This window comes from Gopherus flavomarginatus, chromosome 1 (genome assembly GCF_025201925.1).
Source record: "Gopherus flavomarginatus isolate rGopFla2 chromosome 1, rGopFla2.mat.asm, whole genome shotgun sequence".
Classification (NCBI taxonomy): Eukaryota; Metazoa; Chordata; order Testudines; family Testudinidae; genus Gopherus; species Gopherus flavomarginatus.
In genome coordinates, this window is record NC_066617.1 from 265,077,746 (window position 1) to 265,095,912 (window position 18,167).

General features: G+C 39.7%; 1 protein-coding gene across 1 annotated transcript in view; it reads left to right on the forward strand.

Annotated features, from left to right (window-relative positions):
- Positions 1–14,731, forward strand: part of LOC127043551 (uncharacterized) — a 191,679-nt gene extending 176,948 nt beyond the window's left edge. The window contains exon 3 of the mRNA XM_050937484.1: positions 14,506–14,731. Within this exon, the coding sequence (XP_050793441.1) occupies positions 14,506–14,731 (226 nt within the window). The remainder of the gene's footprint in view (positions 1–14,505) is intronic.
- Positions 14,732–18,167: the final 3,436 nt, after the last annotated feature.

Genomic DNA, 18,167 nt, shown 5'->3' on the forward strand with positions numbered 1-18,167 from the left:
GTTTACATTTGGGATATATTTCTTCTAGCATTTATGCAAAATATTTCATTTAAGAAAAAATAGTTAATAAATAATATATTGAGATATATCAATCTCATAGAACTGGAAGGGACCCCAAAAGGCCATTGAGTCCAGCCGCCTGCCTTCCCTAGCAGGACCAAGTATTGCTTTTGCCCCAGATGTCTAACCTGCCCCCTCAAGGATTGAACTCACAACTCTGGGTTTAGCAGGTCAATGCTCAAACCACTGAGCTAAATAGTAAAATCAGGTTAAAGTAAATAAGGATATCTTCCATATTTATTGACTGTTTTATGTCACTATGTTATACTCACTGATTTCAGAGAAGCTAATTTTACTCACCCTATTCATACACATCTAGGGACAAACATTGAATGTTTGTGTCATATTGTTCCAAAATAAGTTTCTTTAATCAATGGGTGTAATCTCTAACATGGACATGGACATCCCTGGTGACAAAAACCTGGTTAAGAACACAAGAATGGCCATACTGGGTCAGACCAAAGGTCCATCCAGCCCACTATCCTGTCTACCAACAGTAACCAATGCCAAGTGTTCCAGAGGGAGCCAACCTAACAGGTAATAATCAAGTGATCTCTCTCCTGTCATTCATCTCCACCCTCTGACAAACAGAGGCTAGGGACACGTTCCTTACCAATCCTGTCTAATAGCCATTAATGGACTTAACCTCCATTTATTTATCTAGTTCTCTTTTAACCCTGTTATAGTCCTAGCCTTCACAATCTCCTCAGGCAAGGAGTTCCACAGGTTGACTGTGCACTGTGTGAAGAAGAACTTCTTTTTATTTGTTTTAAACCTGCTGCCCATTAATTTCATTTGGTGGCCCCTAGTTCTTATATTATGAGAACAAGTAAATAATTTTTCCTTATTCACTTTCTCCACACCGCTCATGATTTTACATACCTCTATCATATCCCCCCTTAGCCTTCTCTTTTCCAAGCTGAAAAGTCCTAGCCTCTTTAATCTCTCCTCATATGGGACCCGTTCCAACCCCCTAATCATTTTAGTCACCTTTCTCTGGACCTTTTCTGGTGCCAGTATATCTTTTTTGAGATGAGGAGACCACATCTGTACACAATATTCAAGATGTGGGCTTACCATAGATTTATATAAGGGAAATAAGATAGTCTCTGTCTTATTCTCTATCCCTTTTTTATAATTAGGTCACCCATATTATTTTTCCCTTATGTGTTATAGAAATACTGACCAAAACAAGTTTTGTATATTTATAAAAACTGTAGAATAGCAACTGTTAGACAACTTTAATTAAATGCATCACTGCCAGCTCTGCTTATAATACAGACTATTGCCAATATACTAGTAAATAATTGTGTTTTTTTATACTTAACAGCTCTGATACAGCAATGCTGAGTGATTAATTTGAATGTTGAATATTTTAAAAGGAGAAAATATCATTTTTGATGTATTTTTCTGTTCCTGGAATATCCATTAATGCATTTACTGTTTGGGAAAATATCCATGCAACAGAGTCTCTTTCCTGAGGATGCAATACGTGACAACATTTCCAAAAGCCCATTGTTAAGATGACATGCTGGGAAAACTATCTACGTTACACCTTTTTTCCCTATAGTATGAATATTTAATGTAAGATGTGGGGAGATTCTGTCAATAGGGGAGTTTAACTCATCTTAATCTCAACCAAATGCCAATGTGTCTGTACAGAGATTCATTTTCAGATCTCTCCTAAAAGAGTGATGCCATTTGAACAGCAAGTAACATTAAATTTATTGGCCTCAATTAACCCAAAAACAAAAAAAAGGACAAATAAAGAGGAAAAGTTGACAGAAAAACTCTGTCCGATCCTCATTAGTATTAACTGCAGTATAGGAGAAGTGTGAACAGTTCAACACCCTGTCATGCAGCAAATATATTAATCCCTGACACCACATGTTTCTGAAGTTGTTGGTGGTGTATATTTCCTTCATTCAAAGAGGGAGTCCCTAATATCCATCGCCTTGCTCCTTCCAGCCCAGGGGTGTGGATGGATGGAGATATCAGGAGGTGCTTTGTGCTTTGTAACATTATTCCTTTCCACTCTGATTTCTCTTTTAATATCAATTTTATTTTCCAAGAAAGCTTCAAAAAGGTAAACAGTCTTCTCTGATGGCCAATGTAAAGAATGCTGAAAAGGAGGAAGAATGTCCGAGTGATTTTCTCTGAGATCCTTCTTGCATCATAAGCAAAGAAATACTAGAAGGCAGATGATCCTAGAAGCAAACCTCTAGTTAGGTAAGCGGTGTAGGGTAGAGAGTTTAGGTTTTGAGGACCATTATCCACCTTCTATGGGGAATGAGGACTGTATAGTTTGAATGACTTCCACATCAGGACCAATCTTCTCTCAGACAGGCTAGCTAGAATAGTCAGCAGGGCGTTTGACTAATAACAAAAGGGGAAGATAAGACAGAAGCTACAAGCACTCAGCATAAAATTGAGATGTTGAGAACAAAATTAATCAAGGAACCAAAGGACATAAAAAAAAAGGAATTTAATTACTGATGCACCAATTCTAAAAGCCTGCATAACAAACAAGATGATTTGGAATGGCTCATAAACGAGCATAAACTTGATCTAGTGAGTATTACTGAAACCTAGTGGAATGAGTCCTATGATTAGAAAGTTAAAGCAATCCTTATAACCTAACTATGAAGGATCAAGGGGACAAAAGGGAAGGGAAAATATCACTTTATGCCAAAAATGGTACTACCTGTTTCAAGTCACTGATAACTTGGAAGAAAATGAGCTTGAATGCTTATGGATCAATGTCCTAACAGATAAAGCACAAGATGGGGTATAAGTTAGCATCTGCTACAGACCACCAAATCACACGAGAGAACAGGATGACTATGCTTTACGCGTCTATCTATAATGTGTAGGAAGAAAAGCTATGTGACCATGGGGAAATTCAGTTTAAGTGACATATGCTGGAGGACTCATACTGCCAGGACTAATATATCCTTGGAATTTCTAAATATTATAGGTGATAATTTCCTTAGTCAGAAAGTGCTGCAGCCAACATGGGGGAATTCTATATTAGACTTATCTTGACAGAGAAAAGAAAATGATCTCAGACATTAAAAAAAAAAAGGTACCTTAGGTACCAGTGATCATGACTTGATTACATTTATAATGTGGGAACAGCATAACATCCAGACAAATGATATATAAATTTGGTGCTTTAAATGGCCAACTTCACAAACCTGAAAACAGTTGTGAACCAAATCAGCCAGGAGGAAGAATTTAATCAGGAAAATGTGAATGATAATTGAGAATTGTTTAAGAACACTTTACCAGATGCCCAAAAAGCCACAATCAAGAAAGAAGGCTGTATTGATTAAAAAACCAACCTGAGTCAGAGGGAAAGTGATGGCGTCTCTAAAAATATATATAAAAAATGGAAGAAAGGAGAAGATTGTAGAAAATTAATAATGGAAGCAAAAGGACACAATGAGAAATTGATGGCCAGCAGAGTTACGGACAATAAGGAGGAGTTCATAAGTTGGAACAAAAAAAGAATCCTAACAATGGTATTGGTCCATTATCAGATGGAAACGTAGAATTATCTATAATAATGCAGAAAAGCTAGAAGTTCTATATTGGGGGTGGGGGGAATGAGGTAGTCACATCATATTATAACACTCTTTCCATTCCACTGGGAGGATGTTAAATAGCAGCTACTAAAAGTTAGACATTTTAAAATCAGCATGTCTGTCTAACTTGCAGCCAAGAGTTTTAGAAGAGCTGTCCGCGAAGCTCACTAGACCATTAATGCTGATTTTCAATAAGTCTTGGAACACAGAGGAAGTTCCAGAAGACTAAAAGAAAGTTAATATTATGTCAATATTTTAAAAGGATAAATAGGATGACTGGGGTAATTATAGGCCTGTCAGTCTGACATTAATCCCAGGCAAGATGATGGAATGCAACATCAACCACTCCATTAATATAGAGAATTAAAGGAGAGTAATATAAATTTATGCCAATCAGCATGGATTCATGGAAAACAGATTAGGTTTATTTAACTTTTTTTTTTTACTAGATTATAATTTTTGTTCATAAAGGTAATACAGTTGATGTAATATACTTGGTACCCATGACATTTTGATTAAACAACGAGAGGTGAGCTGTTGAACTGCATAAACTATCACTGACACATCCATTCCAGGGGTCAGTAGCACTCCCAGAGCAAGACTGGGATTAGGAATCAAAAAAGCGGTTTTACTGTTCATAGCCACTACCTACCCTAACATTTCTTTGGTAATTTAATTATCCTGGAGGATTTTACCAAGAGTCAATTTTTCCTTTACATTCTATAAAGTATACTGACCATAATAGGACAAAGCTGCCACATAAAGAGGTTAGGATGGTTTGGCAAAGGAATTCTAATGCAAGAGGTTTTGTTTTTTATTTGTCTGATTCCATTGCTCATGATTTAGGGCCAGGATGTAAAACAAGCTTCGTATATATAAACTTAATTATAATGTCAGGTTAGAAGAGAAACATCCTGGTCTATAGTCTACAAAGCATTAACAAGACTCCCCCCACCTTTAGCCTGGCTATTCATAAGTCTAAATGTGCTGGATTGTTACATTAAATTAAATTAAAATAAACAAATACCAAAACTGAGAGATGGTAATCACAAGCTTTTGAAACTACCCTATTGCTTCTATGAACCCAATGATTTTAGTCTAGTGAAATCTATTTATATAGATTTAACATGGATAATGAAGGAGCAAAATAGATATGAACTCTTCCTATAATTGAATAAGGATTTCTTTGTAGCCACCTTTTATTGCTAATTAGCACAATTTATTTACAGAGGGTGACAAGTTCCTATATAAGTTCGTTGTTTTAATATAAAGGTAGATTTCTTTTTAGTCAAGCCATTTTCTCCGGGGCCCACAGACCATAGGCCTGATTCTCCGTTTACTTTTATTTATGCTGGAGTAAATCCAGAATAATTCTGTTAAAGCTCATAGAATTATCCTGGATTTGCAGAATCAGGCCCAGCATCTCTGACTGCCCTCATGAGTGATTCACTTCAATGTTATTTAAAACAAATTTCCAATGCAATAAAGCCTCTCCCCTTTCTAAATGTAAATTATATTTAATATGCCTGGGAACATGTGAGGCTGCCAAACTCTGAGGCAAGCCAGCCTTCATGACTTCAGTCCATTCTCAGCCCTTGATTACAATTTGATTTCCTCTGGCATCAAAAGACAAACTATTTTAGTGAACAATGTTCTTCCTTTACCAAGAGTAAGATCTAGTTACTTGGCAGAGGGCCTATTCATTTGCAGACAACATGTCCAACCTCTTAGCAATAGCTGAACCACAGACTTTGATTTAAAGCAGCACAAAGTGAGGAAAACAGAACATAATATGTATGGCTCACTTGAAAGGTTTGTTGTTTAAAGAATCTAGTTATCATTAGACTGTTGTACAGTCCTTAACATGGTCTTCTGTGTACTTTACATATATGGCCACATTGGGAGAATGACAGCAATTTCCCCACAACTGCATATAGAATTCACAGTTTGTGTTACCCTTAATTTTGGTGCTTTCTATAAATGAAATGAAGCTGAATTTAAAATGATGATGTTAATAATTTTAGCTATCAGACAAAAATAAATAAAGATGATATCTTCAGTATGACAGGAGAGTACATTTAATTACATGGGGAGTTCTGTAGAATTTTTATTGACAGTTCTTAACATAATTGATGTTCCATTTGAATAAGACCTATAAAAGAATTAAAGAGCACAAAGTAGAATGTTCCCATGCTCCTAGTCATCTACCATGTCACAAGGAAAATGAAAATGTGCTTTTCTGAAGAGTCCCTCATTGCACAGAGCCTTCATTAATGGCCTTTTCTGTGTTATTTGTTTGTTTTGTTGTTGTTGGATACTCATATTATTCTCTCAGGTCTAAGACAGTATAATTTACTTTTGATAAAAAATGTGATTCTCTGTCCCCCTCAAATATCCCTCTCATCACTTATGGAGCCCCAAGAATCCCCTTCCACCTCCAATTATTAACTTCAGAACCTCAGATTGTATATTGGTACCACCAGGGAGGAGTGATTCAGACTGACATTGGATCATAGTCAGTGCTACCCATTCCTTATTCAGTCATATGGTGGCCTAAACAATCTGAGGCACACCTTATCCTTTCCCTCATATCTTCATAGTGTTCTTAGACTCTGCTGGATTGGGGTACTAGGAAGTTGAAGAATGGCTTCTCATTGACTTCAGTGGAAGTTCAGAGCAACCTCCACCTCAAAGGGGGTTCTCAACACTAGGGCTGTTTGTAAACCTTTCAGTGGAACATTTTTCCATCAGAAAATGTCATTTCGTCACAACAAAATGTTGTGGGAACAAGTCTATTTTGATGTTTTGTTTAGAAAAAATAGAAAAAAGCATTTTGATAAGGTAAAAACAGAATGTTTCAATTTTTCATTTCAAAACAGCTGAGGGGTAGCTCAGTGGTTTGAGCATTGGCCTGCTAAACCCAGGGTTATGAGCTCAATCCTTGAGGGGGCCACTTAGGGATCTGGGGCAAAATCAGTGCTTGGTCCTGCTGGTGAAGGCAGGGGGCTGGACTCAATGACCTTTCATGCTCCCTTCCGGAGCTAGGATATCTCCATAAACTTATTTATTTTATATTCTTTTGTAAATTATATTTTCAAATCAGTCGGAATCAGAATGAAACATGCAATTCTATCCCCAGGGAACATTTTGATTGACCCAACATGAAATTTGATTGAAAATTATTTGTTGCTGGAAATTTCTAAATTTTGTTTGTTTGTTCCATTTAGGAATGAAAATAGGATTTTGAAATGTTGATATTTCCTACTGAATGGAAATTCTAAGTTTCCACCAGCTCTGTTCAGCCATCTGCAGGCTCAGAATACAAAAGAAGGAGAGACTGGGGCTGACTAGCAATACGGTCTCTTTAATAGCTAATGCAAAGGGTCCCCAGACTGGAACCAAAAAGAGCATTGTGTAATTATAATGTGTTGAATAAGATGTCCAAACTAATTAGAAAAACAAATTATACATAGAATACGCAGTGTATTAGCAAACTATAAAGCATATCAGTGGGAAGAAAAATATGTGGGTGTTTACATTTTGTAATTTTTGTAGAAAAAGTAAAATTGCTTCCAAATTGGAAGACAGTTAAGATCTTGAGCAACGCATCATTATCGTGAAGAATCAGGGATAGGCTTTGAGAGCAAAAATAAATGTATTTGCCTTGTATATTCTTAAGACTGTCAGAAAATAACATTTTTTAAATAAAAAGAAAGTGCTGCTGAGTGTACACTGAGAGCAGCAATCTGGCTAATCCTTTGTAGGTCTGCTGGGTGAAAAGGGGATGCAAGGAGGTTACGTCCCATGTGGGAAATTCCTATAACATCCCATGGAAAACTTTTCCATATGGATTTTATAAAACTATCTCACAGACAAAGTTATTCACGTAGCTGGAGTAGCATAACTTAGGTCGACTTACTGCAGTAGTGTAGACATAGCCTTAGATAAATTATGTGTTTTGTGAGATGCATGAACAGAGGATAGGAAATGAATAAATTAATTTTAAATTGTGACCTGAGCAAGGATATAACATAGCCCTTCAGAAGTAAACAAGCTTAATATTCTACTCTGCACTCCCCTCCCCAGCACTGGTCTCTGTCATCCTTAAAAACTTCCCCTGTTATAGTCCTTCTAAGCAAAGGACAAAATGGCACACATGGTTTCAGAACTTTACTTCCAATACAAGAGCCAAATTCATTGCTGGTGTGACCCCATTAAATCAATGAAATTACACTAGGGATGAAATTGTCTCAAGGACAAAATGAAATGAACAGTATTATTTGGGGGGAGGAGGCGGGAGGGAGGGGAATTCTGTAACATGTTTTCATTAATTTTGTTACTCTAACAGTACCACACATTTAATCTCTCTCTCTCTCTCTTTCAACATTTCCTCATTGCCAGTGTAAGTACAGCTGATCACATAGGTAAGATTAAGCACATAACTATACAAAGCAGCCAGAAAGCTGAATTTACCTATTAATTTTTTTCTCCCACACCCTCATCATGGATTGATTTCAAATCCACTAGGCAAAAAGCAAATATTGCTTCTTCCCATAATGGAAAATGACAAAAGAACATTAGCAGGTACAAAAATTACTTACTTTTCCCTTTTGTCTTTCTCTCTGAACTGGCAAAAAGCCAGTGGCTGTTTTGCTGTGTCATGTATGAAATGTTTCACTTAGCTATTATACCAACCACAAAAACCTCCTTTCAAATTGACTATTAATATTTATTTTATCTTCTGGCTTCTCTGAGACAGAGCAAATGAACTGTGGCATCATTGAAATGATATGGTCTCTTGACCCTGTAACAGTTTAAAATGATGTAACTTGAATTATTTTAATCAGAAGGCTGGAACAAGTCAAAAGCTGTAATGAGATCACGACACTTCGAGACAGCAGAAGAGCTGCCATGCCATGAAGAGTGCAGTCTTCACATTTAGAGTAGTTTCACAGTCCCGGTGTCTCATATCTCATGAATGACACAGTAATAAAAAGCTGCCCAGTAGCCCCCCCCACACCCTTTTAACGACTTTCGAGTCTGATTCTCACTAAGGGAGATATAAGTAGTAGCAAAAGTGACACCAGAGCATTTCTGTCAGCATTTCCAGGGCAATACACATTATTTTAGGGGTTTAAGTCTTGGCAATTTCACCTTATTTGTCCAACTTGGCAGACATTGGGATCCTGTTTGTAAAACATGCTGAAAACATCACATTTCAGTGGGTTGTTTTGTTATATATTCCATGAGTGTTCTTCCCCCAACCACTGGAGTCAAAACACATAGGTTTTACTCCGAGTTTATAGCTAATCATGTGTTTGCTGATTTCCTGAATTGGAGCTATAGTGCTTAAAGTTACCAATCTATAATACTAGAATAATAATGCTCACCAACCTCGACAAAGTGCTTTGAGATCTATGAGCGCAAGGTGCTATATAACTGTTAAGAGTTATTCTATCTTGCCATTGGGTTAAGTAGAGTAAAACTTTGGCCCTTGGGCTCAATCCTATTTCCACTGATGTCAATGATAATTTTGGCATCAGCTTTAAAGGGAGCAGGAAGTAGCCCTAAATGATTAATAATTTATTTTAGAATGACACCTGAGACCACAACTGCCATATCCTATAGACCAGTAGTTCTCAGTCAGTGGTCTGGGGCCCCCAGGGGGCCTTGAGCAGGTTTCAGGAGGCCTTCCAAGCAGGGCCAGCATTAAACTTGCTGGTGCCCAGGCCAGAAAGCCAAAGCCCCACCACATGGGGCTGAAGCCCAGGTCCTGAGCCCTGCCACCCGGGACTGAAGCTGAAGCGTGAGCAACATAGATTCATGGGGGCCCTTGTGGCATGGGTCCCCAGGCAACGGTCCTCCTTGCTACCCCCTAATGCCATCACTGGCTCTTATATGCAGAAAATTAGTTATTGGAACACAGGTGGGCCATGGAGATTTTAATAGCATGTTGGGGGGAGGGCTCAAATTAAAAGGTTTAGACCACCTCACCTGCTCTAGGATTTTGCCCTTATAGCACCCCTATATGTATATGTTACTGTAGTGATGGGTTAGTGGCAGGTCCTTGCCCTGAATATCTTACAGTCTAATGGCAGAGGAAAGGCAAGTTAAACAAGGTAGAATGAATGCAAAGTGCAGAGTGTCCAGCAGAGCTTGAAAATTTTAAGTTAACAGAGCTTGAATTCAATAATTAGAATATAAAAAAATAACCCTTTGGCATGCAAAGACTGTTCTTGGTCACTGATCACTATTTAAATTGGCTTGGCCTCTTGTGATTTAGAGATGAGCAAAAAAGCATAACTTTCTCTGAATTTTAGATTTTTGTTGGGAGGGTTTTGTAGGGGAAAAAAACAATTTGCATAATATATTTTTACAAGTGGTTAAGCCTGTAAGTAGACTAAAAGGTTGATATTTTTCAAAATACTATTTTTTATTAAATGGCTAGATAATTACGTTTTACAAATAGCTATTGAATATATATATATATATATATGAACACACACAGATGAAGGCCAGAAGGGATCATTATAAACATCTGATTTCTGCACACTGCAGAGCACAGAATTTCACTCACTTATGTATCTAGTAAAGTTCTAATATATTCAGTGAGATTCCTGGTGTGCTTAAAGTTAGGCATTTGCTGAAATACCTTGCTTTGGAGAAAACCTTTTATCAGTCAAAACTCAATGGTTATGTGAGCTCTCCCTTCTATTTCATCAGGAAAACTGCTATTAAAATGCTTGGTTTTCACCATAGAAGTTTGAATTAATCTATTTCATCTCTACCACTATAAATAATCTTTCAAATGTATTTATAGTGAATTGTAAGGATTTGATGGCACTTACATTTCCTGAGGCAACTGGACATTAAAATAAGAGACTGAAAAATATTGTTTATTTGCCTTCCCCCAAAGTCATCTGTAGGCAGAATTGCATGGAAATTTCATCCCAAAAAGGGATTTGCTAAGTAAAGTTTTGAGCAATTGGAAAGGTGGGGATAAATTGGAAGACGGGACTCAACCTCAATGTGTGCTACTGCTATAATATACACAAACACAGACTGTAAAGTGCTTTCACATCTTGGGATGAAAAGTGTCAGAAAAATGTAAAATGCTGTTATTAAAAGTAAAGAAATAGAGTTATTGTGGATGGTTTGACAGTATCTGAATTCTTGCTACTGAGGGCTACTGCAGCACATACAACCATAAGACTGGAAGGGACCTTGAGAAGTGTTCTAGTCCAGTCCCCTGCACTCATGGCAGGACTAAGTCTTATCTAGACCATTCCTGACAGGTGTTTGTCCAACCTGCTCTTAAAAATCCCCAATGACGGAGGTTCCACAATATTCCTAGGTAATTTGTTCCAGTGCTTAACTACCCTGACAGTTAGGAAGTTTTTCCTAATGTCCAACCTAACCTCCCTTGCTGCAATTTAAGCCCATTGCTTCTTGTCCTATCCTCAGAGGTTAAGAATAATTTTTCTCCCTCCCCCTAGTAACGTTTTATATACTTGAAAACTGTTATGTCCTCTCCCAGTCTTCTTCAGAGTAAACAAACCCAATTTTTTTCAAATTTACCTAATAGGTCATGTTTTCTAGACCAGAAGCTCTCAAACTTTCCAGATTACTGTACCCCTTTCAGGAATCCGATTTGTCTTGTGAACCCCACATTTCACCTTTCAAAAACTGCTTGCTTACAAAATCAGTCATAAAAATACAAAAGTGTCACAGACACACTAGTACTGAGAAATTGATTAATTTCTAATTTTTACCATATAATTGTAAAATAAATCATTTGGAATGCAAATATTATACTTACATTTCAGTCATTGTCTGTATGATATTTTAGTTTGTACTGACTTTGCTAGTGCTTTTTATGTGGCCTGTTGTAAAACTAGACAAATATATAGATGAATATGTGTACCTGATGGAGAACCTTTAATCATTTTTGTTGCTCTTCTCCAGACTTTCTCCAATTTTTTCACATCATTCCTAAAATGTGGCACCCAGAACTGGACCTAATCAGCATGGAGTAGAGCAAAAGAATTACGTCTCGTATCTTGCTTACAACACTCCTGCTAACACATCCCAGAATTATGTTTGTTTTTCTTTTTTTTTTTCAACAGTGTTACACTGTTGACTCATATTTAGCTTGTGATCCACTATGAACGCCAGATCCCTTTCCGCAGTATTCCTTCCTAGACAGTCATTTCCCATTTTGTATGTGTGCAACTGATTGTTCCTTCGTAAGTGGAGTACCTTGCATTTGTCCTTATTGAATTTCATCCTTTTTACTTCGGACCATTTCTCCAGTTTGTCCAGATCATTTTGAATTTTAATCCTATCCTCCAAAGCACTTGCAGACCCTCCCAGCTTGGTATCAGCCACAAACTTTATCATTGTACTCTCTATACCATTATCTAGGATATGCCATGAGATTATGCACTGTTCCAAGACTCCCTGCAATTCCTTGGCACAATGATAGAGCATCTAAGTGACAGACTGAAATCTGCACTTCTTTGTTTTTATCAGTGTGAATCAAATGCTTGACATTTTTATATACAGCTTCATGTATTTATAGTTAAATTTGTCTGGATTTGCTGCTCATTGACAGCACAGTAAAAAAAGGAGATTTCTATTATTATTACATATGGTACCTTTATTATTTCTCCAGCCACAGAAGTCTTCTTAGCGTATGTGCAACGTGCATCAGGTGGCATGTGACCAGGATTCATCACTAAATTTGGTACGCTGGATGGATCATTAGCTTCCCCCACCAGGCCAGGTACTGATGGGGAGCATGACATGAATGCTGATCCACACCTCCCGCCACAGAAGTGGACATATATATCTCAGAAATAAATACTACATAGCTCCAGTCCTTCCTGAAGTCGTTATCGATTTTGTTTGTTGCTTTCAAAAAACAAAAAAATAGCAACCTCACATCAGTGAGTGAATTTGCATTGTCAAGTGTTAGACCCCCAAGTTGGGCCCTAGGGCCAGACAGCAGGTGCTCCGGCCTCCACCCCCCAACGGAATTTTCCCCCAGCCCCCAGAACTGCCACTGATCACATAGCTGCTCAGAAAGCAGAACTTGTAACAGGAAACAGCACCTTGCGGTCGGCCGACCTGAGGAGGGGAAGTTTCCCCCAGACGGTTGCTTCCTGGGTAGAGATGCTGGGGGCCGATTGCCTCCCTTGTATGGGCATGAGCCACTCGCGACCCTGCAATTGGCTTATTATAAATTATGACGAAAAATTCGTTATATATTGTTGGCCCCCCCCGGGGACGGGCAGAGAGAAATCGAATTCCCGTCGAACCGTATCCAGGATTGATCACCCTGCAGTCTCTCTCCGGGCTCACGCGTTTCCTGAAGCCTGACAGCTTGCCGGCCGTAATGAAACTTTTGTGGTTTGTATGTGTAAGTAAAATTAGCTGTTAAGGATATCTGTATATCTGTATTGCTAGATAAGAGGCAGAGACTGGTTCCAGCCGCCCCAAGGCTCCTGCTAGGGGAAACCCGTTGACCAGGAAACCTTGAACGCAAGGGGGACCAGTTGAGCCTCACAATTTGTGTTTAATAAGATTAGTTGCTGCATTTATGATTACTAATAGCACCAATATCACTTTTACTAACCCCTGGGACGACCTGAATAATTACTGGGACTTAGAAAAATACCAGGGCCAGCTTCTATTTGTAATTGTAGTGTTTGTGTTATTTGTTCTAGTATTATATTGTAAGCCCAAGCTGTAACTAATTGTGTTATCCCTTATCCTTATCTGTGACTCATTTAATAAATCCTCAATCTTTAACACTACGACTGATTGCTTGCGTTATCCCCGTCACTACCCTTGGGCACTTGTCACCCCCCCCCCCCAGGGCATCCAGTGATCGAACCTCCGCCCTATTCCAACGCTCATTACCCGGTAGATAACGGGCACCTGGTGGCCATATCGGTGGAGCGAGGGGTGAGAGCAATCTGTAATCAACATCAAGATACAGGGAAAGCAAATGAAGAACCCACAAGAGAAAAACAGCAATTCATTAAATGGAAAAAAATCAAGCATGAAATGTGATGAGAATCAGTGCCCTTTCTCATGCACCAGCCAGAAGAAATCTACCAAACAAGGCAGCAGGACAATTAGCCTGCACTATATATAGAAATCATACACATTACACTTGTGTGTGTGTGCGTACACTAACACACATGTGTGCACCCATATATTGAACTGGAGTTACTGTACAATTTAGCTAACAACATGTTCATGAGCCTATACAAATTAATTATGCTAAGTTAGTGTTAAAAAATAGCATGTATATAAACCCACTGATTTACAGTGTTTTATAACCATAGGCCCCAATCCTGAAATCAGATCCATTAGCACGAATTCCTACTCAAGTGCCCATTGATTTCATGAGGGCTCTGCACAAGCACAGGGGCTTGTGCTAGTAAATTTGAATGCAGGCCTGTGATCTGTGTTTGGAAAACACTGTCATCCCCTACTCAAAGAGTTTACAAAGCTTGAGTCTCACTGTGCTTACATTGAAGCCAATGTCAAAACCCCAGTTGACTTCAGTGAGCGCAGGGTAAGAATGCTGAACATTATCACACTAAGCTTTGTTTTCACTCAAGGCATAATTTGCATTGGAAATGAACATGGAAAGGGTTAGCCAAATGTTAATCAGCTGGTGTCTGCCTTTGGTTACACAAGCTACTCTGACTAGCTGGGGATCCCTGAGAAAATTAAAGGAAACTTCCTTGTGGCAGTAGCTTCAAAGGGCTGGGATGGACAGTGTGCTGGATTTCTTTTCCCAACAGTGTCTAAATTTGTCTCCATTGTTCTTTTTTTCACTTAGTACTAAAATTGGATACAAGCCAGAAAGGGACAACAATATCTTGACAGAGAGCTCCATGAGTCCAACACAGGGTCATCTACATTGTCCAAACTCCATGTGCATCAGAGATTACACTGATGAAAACAAAAGAACTACGCCACAGAATGGTCTTGATCCATGCAAACAAGAGAAACGTGACCTACTGTTGAAGCGTTTTCCTGCCGTAGTTGAAGCAGATGGACAATAAAAGTTCCATCCTGTTTTCAGTCTCCCCAAACACTTAAAGAAAAGTGCAGTTAGTAATCAACTACAGTTCCAGGTATAGTACTCCAGTGTTTTTCTATAGAACTTCTATCTTAATAAGAGGCTATATTATATGTAATTTTAAAACTGCATTGTTTTAAGGGTCAGTTGATAAAATTGATACAGTCTTGGCTAAAATAAGCTAGGATACTCTTTCTACCAGACTCAAGTTCTCCATGCAGTATAAACATGTCAGCATTCTGAAACATTTCTCCCTCCCATATAGGCAATGCAGGGTTATATGACCCACAGATTTCTGCCAGAATGGGAGCTGGGCAGAGTACGACTGAGGGGGACCTGTCTGAGAAAGGCACTGGCACCTAGCACTCCCACTGAGCCCTGCTAGATGGTGCCCAGAGCAGGGAAGAGAGGCTGGGCTGACAGCACAACTCCACCAGAGGGGGCACAGGGAAGCCCGCTGAGTTCCATCCCTTCCTTACCTGCAGCCAGAGTTACAATGCTTGGCAGTAGGTATCTGGAGTCTGTTCTGGCTCACACCATGCTGTCATAAACAGATAGCTAAGGGTTAATGTCTCTTTCACCTGAAGCACCTGACCAGAGGACCAATCAGGAAACCGGATTTTTTCAACTTTGGGTGGAGGGAATTGAGTGTCTGAGTTTTGTCTGCCTGCCTGCTTTCTCTGAGCTTTGGAGAAGTAGTTCTATTTTCTAGTCTTCTGTTGCTAAGTGTAAGGACAAAGAGATCAGATAGTAAGTTCTATGGTTTCTTTTCTTTGGTATTTGCATAAATATAAGTGCTGGAGTGCTTTGATTTGTATTCTTCTTTTAAATAAGGCTGTTTATTCAATATTCTTTTAAGCAATCGACCCTGTGTTATATCATCTTAATACAGAGAGAACATTTGTATGTATTTTTCTTTCTTTTTTTATATAAAGCTTTCTTTTAAGACCTGTTGGAGTTTTTCTTTACTCAGGGAAATTGAGTCTGTACTCACCAGGAAATTGGTGGGAGGAAGAAATCAAGGGGAGATCTGTGTGTTGAATTGCTAGCCTAACTTTGCATTCCCTCTGGGGGAATAGGAAAGTACTTTTTGTTTTCAGGATTGGGAACAGAGAGGGGGAGTCTCTCTGTGTAGTTTCACAGAGCTTGTGTCTGTGTATCTCTCCAGGAGCACCTGGAGGGGGGAAGGGAAAAAGGATTATTTCCCTTTGTTGTGAGACTCAAGGGATTTGGGTCTTGGGGTCCCCAGGGAAGGTTTTTCAGAGGGACCAGAGTGCCCCAAAACACTCTAATTTTTTGGGTGGTGGCAGCAGGTACCAGGTCCAAGCTGGTAACTAAGCTTGGAGGTTTTCATGCTAACCCCCATATTTTGGACGCTAAGGTCCAAATCTGGGACTAAGGCTATGTCATGAGTGGCAGCTGGTGGGATATAGACAGAATCCAGAAGCCAGTAGGAATATTATATTTTTCTTTTCTCTGCTAAGGGCTTTTTAGCAGAGAGAAACAGTTGGTTTTAAAAGGGAACCAAAGAGAATTTTTTTTTTCCTCTGCTCTCTGGCAGTTTGTGGCTTGCATGTTACGTGAGAAGCCATTACCAAACTGTTGAGGGTCTTTTGTCATGCAATAGCCCTCCCATTAGGAGGCAAGTACCAGCACTTATATGCATGCAAATAAAGTGGTTTTTCTGGTTTCCTTTCATTGAACATTAGCTAGAGAAAGAAAAGGAAAAAAGCACTGTTGCTAGGCAGACTTCAGGAGGCAACAGAGAACCTGCAGTTCAGAAGATAAACACCGGAGGGCACCCCAACACAAGAAAACAGGAACCATGACTTCTAAGGCAAAAATTGAGGCCGAAGAACAAATCAAAGAAGCTGAACACAGGCGAGAGATGGAAAAACACAAACAGGAACTGGAAATAAAACAAAAAAAAATGGAGATGAAAGAAAGAGAAGAACAGATCAAAGAGGCAGCCTACCAAAGAGAACAGGCAGCCTACCAAAGAGAACAGGCAGCCAAAGAGGCAGCCAAGGAGGCAGCACACAAAAGAAAACTAGAAGAAGAAGAGGTGGCCTACCGAAGGAAACAAGCAGAAGAAGAGTTGGCCCACCGCCGAGAAATGGAAAAACAACAAAAAGAGAATGAAGAGAAGGAAAAACAGAGAAAACATGAACTGGAGTTGGCAAAAGCTGGGCTGCATGTGCCAGCCAACCCTAACAACCCGGCGCCAATTATTGCTCCACAGCACAGGAAATTTCCCACCTACAAGGCAGGTGATGACACCGAGGCCTTCTTGGAAAATTTTGAAAGAGCCTGTCTTGGGTACAACATCCCCGAAGACCAGTACATGGTAGAATTGAGGTCACAGCTCAGTGGACCTTTAGCAGAGGTGGCAGCTGAAATGCCTAAGCTGCAAATGAATAACTATAAACTTTTTCTAACCAAGGCCAGATACCGAATGGGGATAACCCCAGATCATGCCCGTCGGCGCTTCAGAACCCAAAAGTGGAAACCCGAGGTGTCATTTCCCAAACACGCCTACTACATTGCAAAAAACTATGAGGCCTGGATAACAGGAAACAACATTCAAACCTTGGAAGAACTAAACCTCCTCATACAAATGGAGCAGTTCTTGGATGGTGTTCCTGAAGACATCACACGGTACATACAAGATGGAAATCCCAAAGATATCGCTGAGGCGGGGGAGATTGGAGCCAAATGGATGGAACTAGCAAAAAGCAAGAAAGCTACTGTCAAGGGGAACGATTACCCCAGGGGGCACACAGACCATAAACCCTACAACCGAGGACAGCCAAAGACCCCACATACCACCCAAGTAAAGCCACAGACACCCTACCCTTCCACCTCACCAGTCTCCAGTAACTCACCTCGGCCCAGTGACCCATCAGATGGAAGATGCTTTAAGTGTAATGAACTGGGACATATCAAGGCCAAGTGTCCCAAGAACACCATGCGAGTGCAATTCATTACACCACCATCACACCAAAGATCCCCAGGCCCGGATGCCTCTCAAATACCCTTGGAGCGAAGGGAAAATTTGAGAGTGGGCGGAAAGAAGGTTACTGCGTGGAGAGACACGGGGGCACAAGTGTCAGCTATCCACCAATCCTTCGTTGACCCCAAATTCATCAACCCAAAGGCCAAAGTTACAATTTACCCCTTCATGTCACAAGCTGTAGACTTGCCTACAGCTCAACTGCCTGTCCAGTACAAAGGCTGGTCAGGAATGTGGACTTTTGCAGTCTATGACAATTATCCTATCCCCATGCTACTGGGGGAAGACTTGGCCAACCAGGTGAGGCGGGCCAAGAGAGTGGGAATGGTTACACGTAGCCAAACCAGGCAAGCTTCCAGACCCATTCCTGTTCCTGAGCCGTCCACAGAGGCCCCATCTGTGTTAC